The following is a 20,390-nucleotide window of genomic DNA, read 5'->3' on the forward strand; positions in this document are numbered from 1 at the left end:
GGTGTTGTTTGAGTGACTTCATCTCGTTGTGTGAGTACGCCGAGGTCCTTACCGCAGCGACATCGTTCAGTGCGTATTTCTTGTAGGGTGCAGGCGATTGCCCCGAGGGCTTCGCACAGTTTCCTAGTTGCTTGCTCGATTGATACTGTTTTCCTTTTCCGATGAGCCTCCTGAACCTTGAGAATTTGTTCCGCGAATTCCTTTTCTTTCTTCACCACATGAGTTTTCATCAATGATGGTTCCTTTCGTATCATCGTTAAGCCGGGTGGTTTGGGTGCAGTTGCGATCTGCAGTTCGCTGTCGGTGCTGCTTTAATATTTTTGGTTTGACTACTACAGTTAAAATTATTATCTTTTAGGCGTTATTGCGATGTTGATTTTTATTTTGGCTTCGCTGCGGGCAGACTTGAGTTTCCGACCTATTCTCTTGCGTTTGATGCGATCCACGGTACATTCCGAGACTTCGCTCTTGCGAGGTGCTGCCCTTGAAATATCGTGGCTGTCGGGGGATTTGTTCTCTTGGGAGGCGTTACCCTTACTTCCGGGTATGTCGGGATGGTTGCAATTAGGGATCGCTGCGGTGTTTATGCCCGATATACGCTGTGGAACAGGGCTTTAGTGAATGATCGGTGGTTGAACCCTGTAGGAAGAAATTAACTCTGCTAGGTCGCGACTCTCAAGGACAAATGTAAAGGGTTCTTTTAGCTTTAGAAAAATCCCCCAAGCAGTGAGGTGCAGTTCGCAAAGACGACCTTGATAGAAGATTATGATTATGGGACGGGAAACAAAAGGCACGTAGTCGTTGTTGGCTTTCGATTGTATAATATTAAAGTCATAAATTAAATAAAAACTTAATATTAAAGTCACAAATATCTGTTCACCTTTTGTATCTTCTTTCCCGAACCGCTTACAGATGATTGTGGCACTGAAATATTACAGATATCGGAGGAGCATGTTGGCGGACGTTTGCTCAATTTATTGCATACACTTCACCCCTCAACAGCCTTCAGCTACGGGAGGGGTGCCTATATACATTTGTACATTATAACCTACACAATAAACATACGAGTCGTACGTAAAATACACATAAACGACCTTTAGGTTGTATAAAAGACCGCAAAGAATGACAGCTGATACGAGCAAATAAAGCGCATAAAGTGACACGAGTAGAGACACAAATACACACGTATCGTAAGGTATACACCTAACGTACAACTGTTTTCTTAATGTAAATTTTGTATTCATTTTAATTCTAGTTTTCTATTAATTATTAGTTTTGTATTTTCTGCAACTGCTAGCGTTCTCGCCTTTATTTAGGGTCTGCGTGCCCCGTGTGTGAGAAACGTGTATAAATAAATAATACACTCAAACATATAATTTAAAACACACGAATTGTCCCGAACAGTAGGGTTGGACAGAGATTCCATCCTGAAGGGGATAATCAGGAAACTGCTACAGTTGTACGTGATGGTACAGGTCTTCCATCTTCTGAGATCTGTACGCTTTCTCATCACAGAATTCTGGGAGGAAGGGGGTCAATCTTCAGTGTTGTACGTTTGTAGGGTGTTCCAAGAGGAGCAACCAAGGTTTATACATTATAGATCTCTAGAAGATGAGAGGGTGTCCATTAACATGGCTAACGCGATTAACACGGCTGCACGCCGTGGTAGTATTAACCATTAACACGGCTATCGCCGGCTTCAACTACAAATTCTCTCTCTCTCTCTCTCTCTCTCTCTCTCTCTCTCTCTCTCTCTCTCTCTCTCGCTTTGTGTGCAGTACAACAAGCACTATCGTATTCAGATATCATCGTAAGGGGGGGGGACGACCATGTGGACATGTGTTTTTGTAATGGGCGGCACCAAGACCGTCAGTTCATCTCCGCCTCGTATCTCTGTGAAGAACAGTACCACTGTAGAAGGGCCAGAAATAAGTAGTGTATGTTTGTGTGTATTCTGTGTGTGTTCTGTTGTTGTGTCTGCCCACTTGGCTACCCAGAAGCATCAGTCACCTGGACAGATGATTCTGGGTACTCGTCCACACCACGGGAAGGTGGGCCCGCCTCAATGGAGCTCGCATTGTTTCAATTCGAGACGCTGACCCACCCGATATTGGCAAAAGATGGGCCAGATTCCTCTGGGGGCCCACTCCAGAGGAGAGGGAAAAAAAAAAAAAAAAGGATTTCCCGTGGTGTTAAAAAAAAATAAAAAATAAAATAAAAAATTAATTAAATTAAATAAAATAAATAAATAATAATAATAATAAACAAATAAATAAAAAGTAAATAAATAAATAAATAGAAAATAAATGAATAAATAAAAAATATAAATAAATTAAATAAAATTAAAAAATAAAATTAAATTAAATTTAAAAAAAAATTGGGAATGTTGCTCCCTATTGAGTAGCTTCACCAGACAAAGGAGTAGAATTATTCGTAGCCGTATAACGAATTCTTCTTCTTGTGAAAACATCAGATGCAAACTGCTGAAGAGCAACGTAAGAATTCTTGTCTCCCACCAGCAAAGTTTCATGCCCATGAGAGAGAGAATGTAGAAACTGACGAACGAAGAACATCTCTAAAGTCATTATACAGCGGACATTCAAATAAAATGTGGCTCCAATTTTCATTTTCCCCGCATTGACAAGCTTCCGTTCTAGAAAGACCAAAACGACATGGTTTTTCGTTAAGAGATCCATGTCCCGTTAAGAGGAAGGATGTCTAAAGACAACCAAACAGGTTTCTGCTTTACACAACTTAGCTGTTGATGAGCGTCGGTGCGGACGCAAATTTTATGTGCTCCGTGTGTACCGTTTAATAGTGAATGATATTCCCTATGAACTGTTCCATGTGTAATATCTACATGATCCTTAGGATACCAGGTACATGGTGACATTCATATTTGACCTGTGTGTTAATCAGGTAATTATTTATTAATATTTTTATTTATAGTAATTGAACTGTGGACGTGGGCCATAATACCGTCTGACCTCGTTTCAAGGTGATTGTTAATCTCCATGAAGAGAGCTATTTCAGTGGATAGCCTCAGGAGTCGAAAACGGCCGCTGCCCCACCTCTTGGAACTGTAATCTGTTAATTCAGCAAAAATACAAAGCCGCTGGCTAACGGCGATAATGACTCTGACTAAGAACACAGCACTCGCAATAACTGCCGGGACATGCGACCTTTGCCACACCTCGGCAGACGAAACCTTAATCTGTAGCAAACCAAAGCACAGAATATGCCTGTTATGCTCGGGGTATTCAAGCCTCTCTCGCTTGTCACTGAGCAAAAGGAAAGGGTTCTTGGGGAAATGTTGTCTAAAGAGTAAACAAATAGGCACCACGGCAACGGCGATTAGGAAAGGTGATACCCCCCCTCCACGAAAAGAAATAAATGCATCTGCAGAAGTACTTCATACTTTGAAAGAGGGCAATTCCGTAACCCCTTACTGCTGCACAAATATGCAAACCAATGACTTGGAGGATAAAGAAAGCAATGTTGATAAAGAAGTTACACATCCTAAGGAATATGAGCGAGACCGGGCAAATGACCCACCAAACGATGTTAACAGAAACTCTGAGAGTTCACAAACGCAGCCCGGTACAATTAATGAAAACAATTCGTGTTGTAGTATCTCGTCTGACAATCGCCAAACGGCTAGTCGTCGCAGCTCCGTGAGTGAACATTCGTACGCCCCAAATCTCAACAACCTCACCAAAAGCCTCAGCAGCATAATAGCGGAAGCTTTTACACAATTTGTTTACCCTGTTGCTATGCAGGCTGAAGAGTATATGCACAATTTAGAGGAGAAATTCCCAAAGATTTTTGAATGTTTATCAGCTCTACTCACTATAAACCAAGAACTTCGTGCACAGAATGAGGAAATTAGAAAGGAAATGAGCCTGTTGAAAATCCAAATGATGGACATGAAGAGTAATATTGTGCTATCGGAGAGATCCGCATATCAATCGTCTCTGCGGGGTCCTCAAACCTCAAAACCAGCTTGCAGAAATCTGGATACCTTATCTTCTCAATTCGGAAAAGGTTGTGTTGACCGTGCATCCTTTTCGACGACTAGCTCTCGCGTTAAAGCTGATAACCGACCAAAACAATCAGTCGTGAACACGCCGCCCATTACTCGCTATGAACGCAATAGAGAAACAGAAGATTTCATTGAACACTCTTCCGAGAGAAATAAATCATATCTAAACGCTCTCAAGCTAAACCTGCCCCAGGAAACAGTAGGTGGTGTGCCACCCGACGAAGTTAGCTACGATCAGTACATAAATAAAAATGCCACATTAAACGCCCATGAACTCAACCGAGGAAGCCACTCGTCAGGTAGGCCTAAACAAGACCGAACCACTGCGACCAGCTGGGTAATGGGTGCCGAACCGGGAAATAACCAGACAACCAAGTGCAAGACGGCCAGTAGAAAAAGTTTGAACAGGAAGAAAACGACTTGGACGGGCACCGCACTAGCCTCGAAGCTTCGGCCTTTCAAACGGGATGGTTCTTCACGCAGACTCCCCCCCCCAGCAGTTTGTTTGTCTCACGGTTGGCCCCAGACACTTCAGCACAACTCGTCACAGATGTACTGATTGAGGAATTACAATTAGAATTAAAGATTCAGAGACTGAACACTCGAAGCACAGCATATGCTTCTTTTCGCATCTATTGTGATCGAAGTCAGTTTGAAATGATTGGAACGTGCACCAAATGGCCCCTCGGCACCACCATCATCAGACCATTTTATGAAGCACGAAGTAGAAAAGAAGCGATATCCATAAACGCTCCTGAGATGTGTCCACAACAGTCCAGACTCTGACTATACAATGTATCTGTATTCTCCACTAAAAACCCAACTGCTCTGCATGGGAATAGCCGTAGGAAAAACAAGGTAAATCCATACTTCGCCCTTAACATACCCACGGAAAGGGGGCTCCCAGCGGTCATTGAAAATGATGAGATTGAAAATTACCCAAAATCTTTATCATCTCTCTCCTCGAATTTTGCGATCCCTGTCATGGTCTCAACATCTCGAAGACCAGCGACGCATCACAGACGGATCCGACCGCGTGCATCCCTCGCCACGGTAAAGAGAACAGCTTCATTCGAACTCCTTTTCCAAAATGTGCGATCCATGAGGAATAAACTGAATGAAGTTGAGGAGCTCTTGCTGTCCAGTTCAATGGACGTGGTTTGCTTCGCAGAAACCTGGCTTGACCCCAATGAAGAAACACTTTCCTCTATTTTGCCTGCAAGGTATCAGATGGTGTGCACGTTAAGAGAAAACCGGAGGGGAGGAGGAGTTGCGATTTTCTTCAAGGAGCAAGTATTCTCTATCCTCCACTCAGTATCCAGCCAGTCCGACTCTTTCGAGGCAGTTCTAGTTACGCTAAAACCTAAAAACAATAACAGCCAGAACAATTCTCTCGACATTGTCGCAGTGTATATCCCACCGGTTCCAGACGCACAAGTAGTTGATGAACTCTTCAATTGGTTGCTTAACCATCTCCATTCATCACTGAAACACGTCATCTGTGGGGATTTCAATCTCCCGAATACTCAGGGAAACCTCAGGAGGAGACTGAGTCAGCATCTAGGTATATTAGGTCTCAAACTGGTTAGCACACCACCCACGAGGGGCGAAAGCACATTAGACCTTGCGTTCGTGTCAGTAAATTGTGTGGCTAATCAAAATCCTACAAGCAACATACAATCTGATCACAACCCCATCATTCTCTCTGTGCAAATAGAAATGCCCATCATTTCTGGAAGAAGGAAAGTCACAACCAAAACAATTACAGCGTCCAAATACCTTAATCCTGAAAAGTGTGTCTATGCGGCTCAAGCAATCCCATGGGTTGTCCTTGAGGAATGTGATCCCGAACTCGGGATTGACTTGATGACAAGATGGATAGCCACTGTTTCTCTTTATGCTGCAACGCAGAAACTAACCATCACAGAGCATTCAAAGGCCTGGTGGAATCCAGAGGTCTCTGAAAGTTTCCACGTTAAACAGAATTTGCACAAAAAGTGGAAACACTCCGGCTCACCTTCGGACAGAACTGCCTATTCCCGAGCTAGGGCGCTTTTTATTCGGAACAAGAGGAAGGCAATAAAACTTCACTTAGAGAATACCATAAATAAGGGGAAGCCCTTCCATAGAATCCAATCAGAGGATGCCATTGACTCAGTCAATATGAGGAGCTGGCTCGACCATATAACTAGGTTCGCTGCTCAGCCAGAATCCACTACACCAATGGAATTCCCAATCAATCCGATTTCGACAGACCCTTTAAATTCAGTTCACCTCACCAGAGACCAGCTGATCGACGTAATGAATAGCTTAGCACCTACGGCCGCATCAGGTGCCGACGGAATTCCTCAGTTTATGCTGAAATGCCTCAGTACATTTGTTGTTGATCCAATCCTGTCCTTATTTAACAAGATCCTTAATCAAAACTTCTTCCCGCCTATGTGGCATGTCTATCTAGTAAGACCGCTGCCGAAAACACGCTCTGCTTCTCAGCCCAGTCACTTCCGTCCAATTTCCTCTGCATCATGCCTATTAAAGCTCTTTGAAAAAGCTCTTCTAAGAACATTAACCATCCAAATTATTCCACAACAGCTACCGCAGATCCACTATGCTACCCGGTCAAGATCCACCGCTACAAATCTAGTCACAACCACTACCAAGATCCTCGAGGCATTTGAGCACCGTTCGGAAATCACCGTTACTTATATCGACGTCCAGGCAGCATTTGATTCCGTATCCGTTCACGCATTGGCAAGGTTACTACGTGAGTATTACCTCATTGGTGGAGACGTGCTCTGGTTTATTCAGACAGTGCTGGAGAACAGGACCATTATTGTTCGCGATGGCAATCTGCGCTATACCAGGACTATTGACAGCTGGAGTCCCACAAGGCGGGGTCCTGTCTGGAATCTTGTTCTCAGCTATTCTCGTGCCATTTGTGATAGGCCGAACTGACATCCTTACCTTTGCCGATGACATAAAACTGTTTACTCCTATCAACCCTGGAGACACTGCTGAATACATCAATACCTTAATCCTTCAGAAATTCCAGAACCTTGAGGCCTTCCTCTCCGGTTTCGGACTTCAAATCAATCCTGAGAAGTCAAAACAGTTGACTTTCTCTCTCAAACGGAGCCCAACAATAGTACAACCCATTTTAAGAGGCTGCGCGATTTCTGTTGTCCAACAACATACAGATCTGGGCGTTATTTTTGATCAAAAGCTCTCCTTTGTACCGCACATAGACAACTTGCAAATAAAGTTCTGTCGACTCCGGTGGATGATTAAACAACAACTAATGCACGTCCATGACCAGGCTGTGGGGTGCAGATATATTAAGACATGTGTTTATCCGGTTAATATTGTATGGCGCCGAAGTATGGACCTCAACTGCTACGACCCATCTTAGACGGATTTTCGCGGGGGAATTCTGGCTACTGAAGTGGGCCATATGGAGATTTCGGCTTCCTCTACACCAAGGACCACCCAGATGGCGCCAGCTCTCAACATGAGACGTCTTCTTGCCATCATTCACGAGAGAAGACTCGTCTTTGCCATCAAAATGATGGTCGGCATTATTTCAGTGCCAGATTTCTGGGCTAACTGTGGATGGAGGATCCGGTCCCAAGCCTTAGGGCTAATCCAATCCTACAGGCCATTTCAAACCGGTTAAAGCTAACTGAGCGGTTCCTACCCGTGCAAATGCTGCAAGACATACAGTCCTTGGACGGCGACCTCTACAAATTCGCAGTCGACAAGGAATATACGCAGAAAGAACTCGGTCGACTTCCTTCCCAGGACCACGTTAGAGGACAGTAGACCCTGCTCCCGGAGACCTATTCATCAGTGCCCTGAATCCATCATCCCAGTGTACAAACTTTTCAGGAGTCATAATGCTGTTTTTTTTTTTTTTTTTGTGTTTATTGTATTATATGATTTCTTTTATGTAAACCCCTGGCTTGTAGCCGTGAAGGGAGTTGTATACAGCAATGTGCTTTCTGTATATAATAAAGAATTCTTCATGACAAAAGGTCACCTCAGGGAAAAAAGTCCTAGTAACAGATCCGACAGATGACGTATCCCAGCGGGTCTGCCACAGATTTATCATTTCATTCCACAAACGATTACGTTCTTGCTTCATATCTGAATGAATATTCTGAACCAAACCCATAAATTCAGTTGATAGTTTTTTTTAACCTATAACAAAGACCTCTGTAAGCTACGTGAAGGTCCAATGGCAATACACCTGCAAGAACCTGCAGTGCAGAAGTTGAAACAGTTCGGCAAGCTCTTAACATACATAATAATATTGTGCGTTGCATAGTAGCCAACTTCAATCGAAATTTAACAGTTCTAAGCCTGTGAAACCATACATCGGCAGCATAAGTAGCCATACGAAGGAATACGGCGTTATAATAGATTCTCATGGTACGTCTAGAAAGTCCCCAGTCTGAACGAGAAATTTTTACGTAGCACCAGTGAATCTTCTGATCTTTGTTGTCTCATTATTTAAATGAGAGACAAAATTAAGCTTTGAGTCGATTGTAATCCCAAGTAATTTAGTTTCAGAGATAAGTGGAATCCCGTTATTATTAATCTTCACTAAAGGGGGTCGTTGAGTGTTTAAATGTGATCCAAAGATCATCATTTTAGTCTTAGACAAACTTATTGTCAATTTATTATCCACTGTCCATTGAAATAAATTTTGTAAGACATCATTGGCATTACTTTCGATAGCAGATCTAGATGAACCATGAATTAAGATAGCGAGATCGTCGGCATAAGCGATGATTTTAGTGCTACTGAAACAACGGGAAATCCAATCCTGTAATACCATATTCCATATAAGAGGCCCTAAGATAGATCCCTGAGGACATCCTCGTGAGACTTCTCTAGACACCTCCTGAAATTTAGATTTCACTAAAATGTGACGATTACTGAAATAGCTTGCGAACAGGTGGTACAGTTGCTGAGAGCATCCAGCTGATCGTAACCGTTCGAGAGCACTCTGCCACCGTAGAGAATCAAATGCACCCTCGAAATCAACAAAGGTAGCTAACGTGTACTTTGATGTCGAATTCTCAATGCTGCGAGCAAATTCAACATAGTGACATAGTGACATAGTGTTTTTTGACAAGCGGCACCGGTGCTTTCGCACAACTCCGCATTTGAATCTCTTGTGAAGTAAGACAGTACAGTACTGTCAAGGCCAGATAGCATATGTTAGTGTATGTTCATGTTTGCTTAGTGCGGGTTATGTTGTTCATCTGGCCGCTTAGCCTAGGGTCTGTGCAACACCACAGACTGCTAGTTACCGTCACTGGCACTGGGAGCCGGACTAGGTATGTGGGAAGAGAACTCTGGCTGGCCGACCCTGAGGTTAGCCTGAGCTTCCCAGGGAGGGCCGAAAAAAAAAAATAAATAAATAAATAAAAAATAATAATAAATAAAAAAATAAATAAAAAAAATAAATAAATAAATAAAAAAAAAATAATAATAATAAATAAATAATTAATAAATAATATTAAAAAAATAATAATAAATAAATAAATAAATAAATAATAAATAATATAAAAAAAATAAATAAATAAAAAATAAATAAATAAAATAAAATAAAATAAAATAAAAAATTCAACAAGTGCATCTTCACAAGACTTCCCTACACAGAACCCGTATTGATTAGAGGACACCATATTTTTCGACTGAAGAAGATCAGTAACACGCAGAGTCATTAGACGCTCTAGCAACTTCCCAAGATTTGGCAAAAGTGCAATAGGCCTATAAGATCTAGGATTTAATGCTGGTTTATCTGGTTTTTTAATCAGTTTTAAAAGCGCAATTTTCCACATATCAGGAAAGAGACCTTCTTGGAGACATTTATTAAAAAGTAAAAGCAGTACTTGTGGACCAATTTGAAAAATCGCAAAATAAATGTATTTTCAACCAGATCTATCCCTGGACATTTCTTAATATTAATCTTTTTAGCAACAGAGGTTAACTCATCAATGGTAAATTCTTCTGTCTGAGTATTGGTGGTATAAAGCGAATTTGCAACTCGAATATTTGAATGTACAACAGAATCAGTAGTTAGATCATCCACCGGGAATAGTCTGTCAAGAATAACATTAACTGTATTTATCCAATCAGTAGTCTCCAGGAAATCTTCTTTCACAGTGCCGTATACGTCTAAAGAGTGAATCTTATTACGAGCTATCTTATAAATAAGACCCCAAGGATTATCATTACCAGCACTGTGAACAAACTCCTTCCATCGTATTCAGATATCATCGTAAGGGGGGGGGGGGGCGACTAGGGTTTTTGAATGTTTTGTTTTGTTTTTTTCCGATAGACCTAGAAACACTTACACATTGTTCCTTAACCACAGAAACAAAGGCTGCCGTAGCCTAGTAGTCAGGCGCGCGTATGCAAAAGCACACGTGCCTTGAGTGACCGGGGTTTTCAAACCCGTGACTGCTGAATACGGTGCTGTTTCTTGTATTCTGTCTATCTTGTGAACTCCTCTGACCATTTGGTCGTCCCGGAGTATAAACAGAAAATTTATTTATTTTTAACAGTAGTTGAAGGATGATTTAAAATAAGAGTCCAAATAAATTTTTTATTGCTTTCGTGTAAGTTGAAGGATTGCGTAATTTGTTTTCGAGTAGAACCCGTGGCTTTTAAACTTTTGATAGCCGCATCAGATTTTATACAAAATTTGTTCGAATAATTACTACTGCCAAGTAATACTGAATAATCTGAACGCGGACTGCGCAAACGTAAGCTGCGAGATAGAAAAGTAGTGGTCGAAAAGGGGGGGGGGAGGTTCCAAGCAGCTGCTTTCCTTCTCTCGACTTCATAACACGGGTTCAGAAGAAAGAAAAATTATCTTCTCCCGTTTACTTCCAATTGGAAATTATATTTGACCGTCCAGAATTCTTGGGCTTCAAAGGTATCTCTAATGTATCACTGATGAGCGGGGATGTAGCGGAGGGTTTACATCGTATACCCTCTGGATTTTTTTAGGCGAATAGGATATACCTTCTGGTTTTGAAAGACTCGAAAACAAATATTATTAAAGTATGTACTGAAATATATATTACATTATTTTTTAAACTGGATACTAGAGGGAACTAGACAACTGATGAAATTTAAGAAGAATTTGGTATAATGTTTAAGGGGTGAAAAAATATACCAATGAGGCCAAGTATTTTGGTAACCTAAGTTGGGCTTCATTGCTGTACCCTATAAATAAAATGATGACGTAGCAAATTATTGAGTGTTTGATACATTGAATGGAACGTTAACCAGGGCTAGCTCCATTCAATACATCCTACCAGTAATTGGCTGAGGGATCTGTTTCTGTTTGCCCTTTGCCAGTTTACCCGAATATACTGAGAATATAATTTCAATTTAGTTTCAATACTTTAATATTCTAATGCAACCAATATACGTTAAATTTAGCGGCAAACTGTTAAACTGTTATAACACGCTCCTGTTGGAAGGATTTATGGCTGATGATGAGTTGTCGTGGTGTAAGGATGAGGTGGATGCTTCTTAACAGGCTTCCTGTAATACCAAAGTATTTTTCCAGAATGTAGATGAGAGCAGGAATTGAAAGCTTATCACAAGCAGATGAAATATCACGTTTGTTCATGTTGGGGTCCGAGCTGCAGCGTTGGCTTTTTCCAGATCCCTTCTATTCCCGTCTTTCTGCATCAATCTGTATAATGAGGTCTGGATTTTTGTCACTGTCTTGGGTTCACATATCAAGTCTCCGATGTTCACAGTCATCTGGACATTCGTCACACCCTAGGACTCCGTTATCGAGTCACTAATGATGTTATTTAGTTCTTCAGGCATCTCACAGCAGATACCCTGAGAGAAGTCCTTTGGCTCGCGGTCGCTGCAGGCGTCATCGCCAGACTCTTCCTTAGAGGTCTTGTTTCCTGGTTCATTCCCATCGTTTTCTCCCTTGAGACAATAAAAAAAAAAAAAAAAAATTACTTTCTACTTCGGTTCAGTCTAGATGTGTCAACTGAGGAACATCTTCCAATATGCCCTGTGAATTTGATAGTGTATTTGTTCACTTTTTGCCATAAACTACATATTTGTTCACTTACTTTTGGTGGTCTCGGTTTTTTTATTCTTTTTAAGCCAGACATGCTTGTCTTTTGCTTTAAGGTCGTTCATTCCCTGCGGGGACCAGCAGAGTGGGCTACTGAAACTTTTCTAAACCCTTTCCGCCCATCTGCACATTTAGTGTTACCTATTAAGGGGAGAGACATCAGGGGGTGTGGCCTTGTAGTTATTTAGTGTGGTCCATCTCCTCGGTAGGCGAATATATTGCGTTTAAACTGTACTGGACAATACCCGATCGGATATTCGCTGTTGTTTTAACCTTTAAAAATAAAATGTACGTGATTACCTTAGTTTTCTGCTGGAACTTATTTCAGTAACTGGAGAAGAGAGCTATCCAATGGTAAGGTATATTCGGGCCAAACGGCAAATGAGGTTTCTCCCATTTCCGCGTATGCACTTTGAATCGTAAACAGAACACTGTCAAGCCAGAGATTTAAAAGTGTGTGGGTCGTGGGTTGTGTAAGATATTCTGCCCATTGTTCCTCTGGCTTATAGGCCGCCGGGCCCCTATTGGGAACCGACGTTACCCATACGCCACTTGGAGACTAGCCAGGTGTTACCAGAAGTGATACTCTGGCAGGTCCTGCCACCTACTTTCCTGGGATTTCACTGGCAAAGACCTAAAAAAAAAAAAAAAAAAAAGTTTGAAGTGATCGCGGTTGATTTAGGTAAGATTTTGTTAAAGAGCGCTGCGAGGGGTTGTACGCTGAAAGGACGAGTTCTAGGAGCCTAAACAGTCGGACAAAATTTTGTTGTAATTTAAGTTTGGACGTGTGGGACGAATGCTGTGTAAGAAAGTATTGGGAGGGGAGACTGAACACTGGGGGGTGAAGTTGGAAGGAGGGGTCGATAATGAAGGTGACCCCGTTTTTTTTTTTTTTTTTCAGTGGGCATGCCCATGCCCCACCAGATTGAAAATTCGGGGAGGGAAGAAGAGGGGAACCTCTCCTCCAGCCTGGGGGGTTGGAAGGAAAGGTCCGCTAAAGGGAGAGCGGATTAGGAGTCGCCAATAGGCCGTCTCTATATCAGGGCCACCATAGTAATCCATGTCCAGGTCTTGTCTATTTGTGGGGGCAGACTGGGGAGCCCCGTCCGAGAGTCAATAGTAGTGAGGTTAGTTTCGGAGATAGTCCAGTATTCCGTGGGAAAAAACAAGATTCTGTACTTTGGTCCATGCTGGAGTTTTCGCTGGTGGAGTGAGCCATTTGTTCCCTCAGGAGCAAAGACGTCTTGTCTGTGCCTTCCGTTGGGCCATCCCATCTTTGGGATGTCCCAAAGATGGGATGTCATATTGTGACATCCCATCTTTGGTTTCATATTGTGATTTTTAAAATGGCTTACTCTTTAGTCCAGTGATACCAGATAGACTTAATTTAAGACCCTTAATATTTACTAAATTAAGCTCAAAAGCGGAGCACAAAAATAAACTCTTTACTTACTTCCGCTACCTAGCGGATCTCCCTGCCCTGTGGCATTAGAGAGATCGTTGGATCGTTTCTAATAGTTGCATCCTTTTAATCGTTTCACATTCATCGTGTATGTCCACATACACCATGAATGTGGTGGAATATACCCTTGATGGAATATACCCTATAATCTTAAGAGAGGCGGCAAGCGAGTGCGTTGAACCATTGAGGCTAATTATGCGAGCATCATTAGACTCTGGGGAGATTCCCTTGGATTGGAAAAGTGCAAATGTATCTCCCATACATAAGGGTGGCTCTAAAAGTGAAGTTGGAAATTATCGACCTGTCAGTCTGACTTCAGTAGTAGGGAAAATCATGGAGGCAATGATCAAGGGTGGAATTCAGGATCATTTGGATCGAATTGAAATTCTCAAGGATACTCAGCATGGTTTTGTAAAGGGAAAATCATGTTTAACAAATCTGGTTCGCTATTTCGAAAGGGTCACTCACGAGCTGGATTTAGGGAATAATTTCGACATTGTTTATTTAGATTTCAGCAAAGCTTTTGACTCAGTCCCACATGAGCGGTTGCTTTATAAGCTGGAACAGGTTGGAATCACTGGGAAAATACTTAGATGGATAGAAGGATGGCTTCAGGGCAGGAGGCAGAGGGTTGTGATAAATGGCTATTCCTCAGATTGGGTTGATGTAAGAAGTGGGGTTCCCCAAGGATCAGTATTAGGACCACTGTTGTTTTTAATTTTCATAAACGACATTGATGAAGGGATAGAGGGCGTGATGTCTAAATTTGCAGATGATGTTAAAATTGGGAGAGTAGTTAATGATCACTGTCAAGCTGAGCTTCTTCAGAGAGACCTAGATAGACTTCAGGAATGGTCAGAAAAATGGCAGCTGTGCTTTAATCCAACAAAGTGTAAGGTATTACACCTGGGAAACAGTAATCCCAAAAAAACTTATTCACTTGGTGGAGTTCAACTAAAGCCAGTACTGGAGGAAAGGGACTTGGGTGTTACGATACGGTCAGACATGAAATTCTCTGAGCATTGTAAACAGGTTGCAAGGAAGGCCCATGGTGTCCTATCGATGATCTATCGAACTTTTGCAAGTAGAGATAGGGACGTGATAATCCCATTATATAAGGCTTATGTTAGACCACACTTGGAATACTGTGTTCAAGTATGGAGACCGCACCTGAAGAAAGACATCGAGCTTCTTGAAAGGGTGCAAAGAAGGGTAACTCGTCTGGTGAGATCGGCTAAAGGGCGTCCTTATGAAGAAAGACTTCGAATATGTGGGTTGCAGAGTTTGGAAACTAGACACCTTAGAGGAGATTTGATTGAGGTGTTTAAGGCTCTGAGAGGCATCAGTAAAATGAATGAGGACGAAATTTTCAAGATTATAAATGATGCTAGAACTAGGGGACATAAATTCAAGTTACAGGGGGGTGGGTAAATGTTTAGATTGGACTGCAGGAAGTTTTATTTTAGCCAGCGAGTTATAAATTACTGGAATAAGTTGCCTTCATGGGTGGTAGAGGCCGACAGTTTGGGGAAATTCAAAGGGCATCTGGATAGTACTTTCGGGTAAGGGAAGCACATAGGATGATAGGTTTAATTTCCTTTTTATTTATTTTTTATTCTATTTTTTTTTATTTATTATTTAGTTATTTATTTATTTATTTATTTATTTTTTTTGTTTTTATCATTGTTTTGTTCGGATTTTTTTTTTTTTTTTTTTTTTGGCTGGTGCAGCATAAGCCATAGGCTTTCTTGCACCATGCGGCCGTTACTAATACTAATACTAATAATACGAATGTAAAATAAAATGAAGCCGTCATTGATCCCCTCTCTTGGCATCTATTACTACCAAGACGCCTGGCTGTGTACACTAGGACAGTCAAGATTGAAGAGATAACACGGGCAACAACCGGTGATGGACTGCCTTAATCCTTTATATTTTTTACATATTTCTCATGGTTTTCTAATTTACAGCACTTTTGATAAAATCATATCCTTTAATTTGGGACACTTCGGTATTCCACAACTTTCAAATATGTAAAATAATAAACACTGTAAACCCTGGACCTTTCAGATTAAGCATACATGAGCTCCCTGTAAGACAGGGACACGTCTCTGTCTTAACCTCTGAATGTATATGTCATCCCCCTAGTTTACTGCTGCTCTTTAGCAGAGCAATAAACAGATTTAATAAATACTGTAAATAATGCCACCTGGCCTTAGGAACTATCGAACACATCACCACGGGGTGCAAGGTGATCACCTAGACTGGGTACGTTCGTAGACACGACCAGATAGCCAAGATAATACATCAGAAGCTAGCGACGAAATACCAGTTGACCAAAGAAAGTGTACCATACTACCAGTACGAACCCCAGGCAGTACTGGAGACCCAAACCCACAAGTTGTACTGGGACCGCGCCATAATAACGGATAAGACAATCCCGCACAACAGACGGGATTTAACCCTTGTGGACAAGAAGGAAGAGGCTCACTACCTGATTGACTTAGCGGTTTCCACGTATGAAATATCAGGAAGTACACGAACCTAAGGCTGGGGATCAAAGATGGCTCCAACCAGTCTGCATAACAGCCTACCAGCAATAAGTCCCGTTCCTGAACACCCGTAGGATAGTCGGAGAGTTCCTCGACCTACAGTAACAGCAGATATAAAAACCACCTACTGTTCTCGGTAACAGTACCCGTCACGGGGTTGAACTCTCTCCCCCCTAACCAGCGAGAAATAATAATAATAAAAAACCTGATAACCTGATAAATAATACCTGCCATCTTGGTATAAATGAAGAAGGATATGGGCGATCATCTACAAAGAATAAAGAATATGGTCAATACGGAACCATACGAGGAAGAGCATATTACTACATTACCAGAGGAGGTAGAACTGGAAGAAATACAAACCAGAGCAGCTGAAGTGGAAGGAGACGAGGTTATGATATCCAGTGGAAGAAGGCCCTAGCAGAATTCGAAGGAATGGACCCCACAAAGACATGTGATACCGAAGCTGAGGCCCAATAGAACATTGTGGAGAGTCAGAGACCACCTCAATCAGCAAATAATAGCACATTACCTCGAAAACAATGGTGCAACACTGGCGGCAACCCACACAGCCGTATACTCTGCTGCCATAGCAGCCACTAGAGGATTAATGGAAGAGAAACGAGAGACCAGAAGCAGAAGAAAGGAAAACAGAAGGAACCGCCAGCATGGGAAAGAAGACTTCTGCACAAGACAGGCCAATTGATCCAATACCAACGGGGTAATAGGAGTAAGCGGGTGTACACCGCTGAATACTGGCTACTGAAATGGGCCAATAACAAGCTTCGGCTGCCTCCCGCTACCACAAGCACCATGATGGCACAAGCACTCGACATCCCGAGGTTGAAGTTCCTGATCGTGGAAAAGAGGCTGGTCTTCACAGCCAAACTCATCACAGGCCAGATATCATCTCCAAATATTTGGAACGCTTGCTCTTGGAGGATTCCACAGCCAAGCCTAATTTTGGTACCAGCACTCGTGGCTCGCCACAGCTGGCTTGTACTCACTGAGAGATTTCTTCCCAAGCAGATGCTCGCTACCCTTAACCGTGTGGACGCCGACATCGACACCATAAAAAGTAAGAAGAAGGACAGACACAACTTTATCAAAGCCCTTGAACCTTGATATTTATTTATTTGTATTTCTTATGTATTTATTTCTGTATTTGTGTCTAGCTCTATGTTTTTATGCTGTATTTGTATTTCTGTTGCATCTGTGATCGGTATTTTGTAGTCTTTTTGTATGTTCGCTGTATTTTGTAGCCTTTTGTATTTGTACGCCGTACTTATCTTATCTAGATGTGAACCCCTGGCGCTCGTCGCCGTGATGGGATATTGTGCTCTAACTCTACTTCACAATAAAGATTTATTTATTTATTTAAGAAATTGATTGTAAAAGTGAAGAGCATCCTCGAGAGACAGCATTCACAAAAAAATCGAAATTATTACATTAGGGCCTCCCGTAATTTTTGACATATACCCGGTCATCGAAAAAGGTATCCGTGGTTTAACTTTTAATTATCTTCGGAAATATTTGATCGATTGCGGTGATCGTAACAAAAAACAGTGTGGTAACGCATTATGTTTTATTTGACACCTGAACAATGATCTTGGCTGCGCTGGTGAGGTGTCAAATACAACTTAGTGATCTACCACACAAGTTTCTGCTACGATCACAGCAATCCATGAAATATTTCCGAAGATAATTAAAAGGAAATCACGGACACATTTTTCGACGACCCTGTATATTATGTCTGTAAATTGCGTATGTTCTCTTGTCGATTTGCCTCTTTTGTTGGACGAAAAAACCCTAGTTTCTGGGGGTAGAAAACCTTGATATCAACGCCCGAGACCGACTAACTCAGCCACGCAGTGAAAAAAGCCCATTACAATTCCTAGCGTCATCGACGGGATTCGAACTGGAGCCTTTTCCAACCGGTGTGGGGAGAACGGAGACAATACCATGGTACTAAGCGCATAGACTGAGACAGCGTCCGCAGCAAACACGAGACCAAAAAAATCAGAGAATAGGAGAATACTTGGCCACATTGAAGCAGCACCTCCTGGCGCTCTTCAAGAGTCTACGCTGATACAAAGAAAGCTCCCAGTGGAAAATAAACAACCGAATCTTCGATGAGGACCAAAGAGCCTTAATCATGAGTCTCGGACAAGAAGAAAAAGACAGAAAAGGACCACCCGAGCAGAAGACGATGGAGGAGTTCTGGGGCAACATATGGAGCAGGGAAGTAAGACATAACAGCCGAGTTCCCTGAATAGAACTAGAACGGAAGAAAATCAAGAACATACAAGAGATGAGAGAGTGGGAGATTTTGGAGGAAGAAGTAAAAGTTGATCAGGAACTCCCGGAACTGACGAACCCCAGGAATAGATAACATCCACAACTATTGACACAAGAAGTTCACTCGCACACACAAGCACCTAGCAGAGCAGTTCACCCGAATGATAAGGCACCCAGAGGCAATCCCGAAGTTTCACACTCGAGCAATCACATATCTGAAGCCTAAAGACCAAGATACAAGAAACTTGGCGAAATACAGCGTATCATCTGTCTCCCAAAGATCCTGACCAACTGCATAACTAAGAAAATATCAGACCACTTAGAGAGTCAGAACATAATTGCCGAACAGCAGAAAGGATGCAAGCGAAGGAGCAAAGGATGGAAGGAGCAATTAACCATAGATGCCACAATTAAAGAGCAAGCCTACCCGAAGCGCCGCAACCTGTAAACGTCCTACATCGATTACCGAAAGGCTTTCGACTCGGTGTCTCATAGCTGGCTAATACAGACGCTGAAAATCTAAAAAGTCAATCCGACAGTGGTAAACATCCTAGAACCAACGGTGGAAAAATAGAGTAACGCCATTAAAATCTCATCCGCATCACTAGAGGAATCTTTCATGGAAATGCCATGAGCCTACTGTGGTTCTGTTAGCACTCAACCCGTTATCCACCAAGCTCAACAGCAGCAGCAAGAATGGATATAATCTCAAAGAAGGAAGGAAAAAGCGGTGCACCCTCACACACCATATGCACATGAATGACATCAAGTTCTACGCTGCAACCGAGAAGCAACTCTAGCAAATACTCCGGATCACCGAAGAATTCAGCAAGGACATCAGGATGGAATTTGGTCAAGACTAATGCAAGATCCACGGATTGCATCACGGGAAATTATTCGGCCAAAACTACCAGCTGCAGACTTGTAAAGACATCGCAGCCATGACAGAGGGCTGCGATGAGACAGAAGGCATTACGTACAAATACGTGAGGATGATTCAGGCTCATCAGTTAGAGCACAAGGAAATCAAGGCCTGTCTGACCGAAATATACCACCAGAGACTGAGAAATCTGTTGAAAGCAAAGCTGATCTGAGGGAGCACAGTTAAAGCCATAAACACCTATGCGGTTCCAGTGCTAAGATACTTCTTCGGGATCAGAGATTGGACTAACACACTGGTGGAACAGAAAACAGCGATTGCTAACCTGAAGGATACTTTCAGAAACATACAGCAGCATTCCACCTGGACATAAGGATGATATACAAGCAATATACCCCCCCCCCCCTCCAACCAGGAGGTACAAAACGAAGCTAGCAAGATGGGCAAAGAAAACAGTCCACAACAGAAACTATAATGATTTCCATCAAGATCATATAGATATAATTGCCTCCAATGAGCGGGACGCTGCTCCCTGAGACTGAAGGATTCATGCTCGCCATCCAAGACAAGGTAATCAAAACCAGAAACTATAGAAAATACATCGCCAAGGAACCCGGAGTGTCCAATGACACATGTCGATGATGACACCTGGCTTCAGAAACGATCCAGCACATCACCGCGGGTTGCAAGGTGACACCCAGACTGAGTACACTCGTAGACACGACCAGGTAGTCAGGATAATACATCAGAAGCTAGCGAAGAAATACCAGTTGACCAAAGAAAGTGTACTGTACTACAAGTACGAACCTCAGGCAGTACTAGAGACCCCAACCCACAAGTTGGGACCGAGCCATAATAACGGATAGGACAATCTCGCACAACAGACGGGATATAACCCTTGTGGACAGGGTTATATCCAGTAAAGGCTATAACCCTCGAAAAGGCTACCTACCTGACTGACATAGCGGTGCCCAACACTAGCAATGTCCAGAAAACCCACGAGGAAAAAAATAGCAAGTACACGAACCTGA

At 42.3% G+C, this 20,390-nt stretch overlaps 1 protein-coding gene across 1 annotated transcript in view; it reads left to right on the top strand.

Moving 5' to 3' along the window:
• Window positions 1-20,390, top strand: part of LOC150083782 (glucose dehydrogenase [FAD, quinone]-like) — a 302,039-nt gene that overhangs the window by 140,604 nt on the left and 141,045 nt on the right. Inside the window, exon 3 of the mRNA XM_090374876.1 lies at window positions 19,321-19,331. Coding sequence (XP_090231002.1) covers window positions 19,321-19,331 — 11 coding nt within the window. The remainder of the gene's footprint in view (window positions 1-19,320; window positions 19,332-20,390) is intronic.

This window comes from Mastigoproctus giganteus, chromosome 6, assembly GCF_048544385.1.
Source record: "Mastigoproctus giganteus isolate SK-2022 chromosome 6, ASM4854438v1, whole genome shotgun sequence".
Taxonomy (NCBI): domain Eukaryota; kingdom Metazoa; phylum Arthropoda; class Arachnida; order Uropygi; family Thelyphonidae; genus Mastigoproctus; species Mastigoproctus giganteus.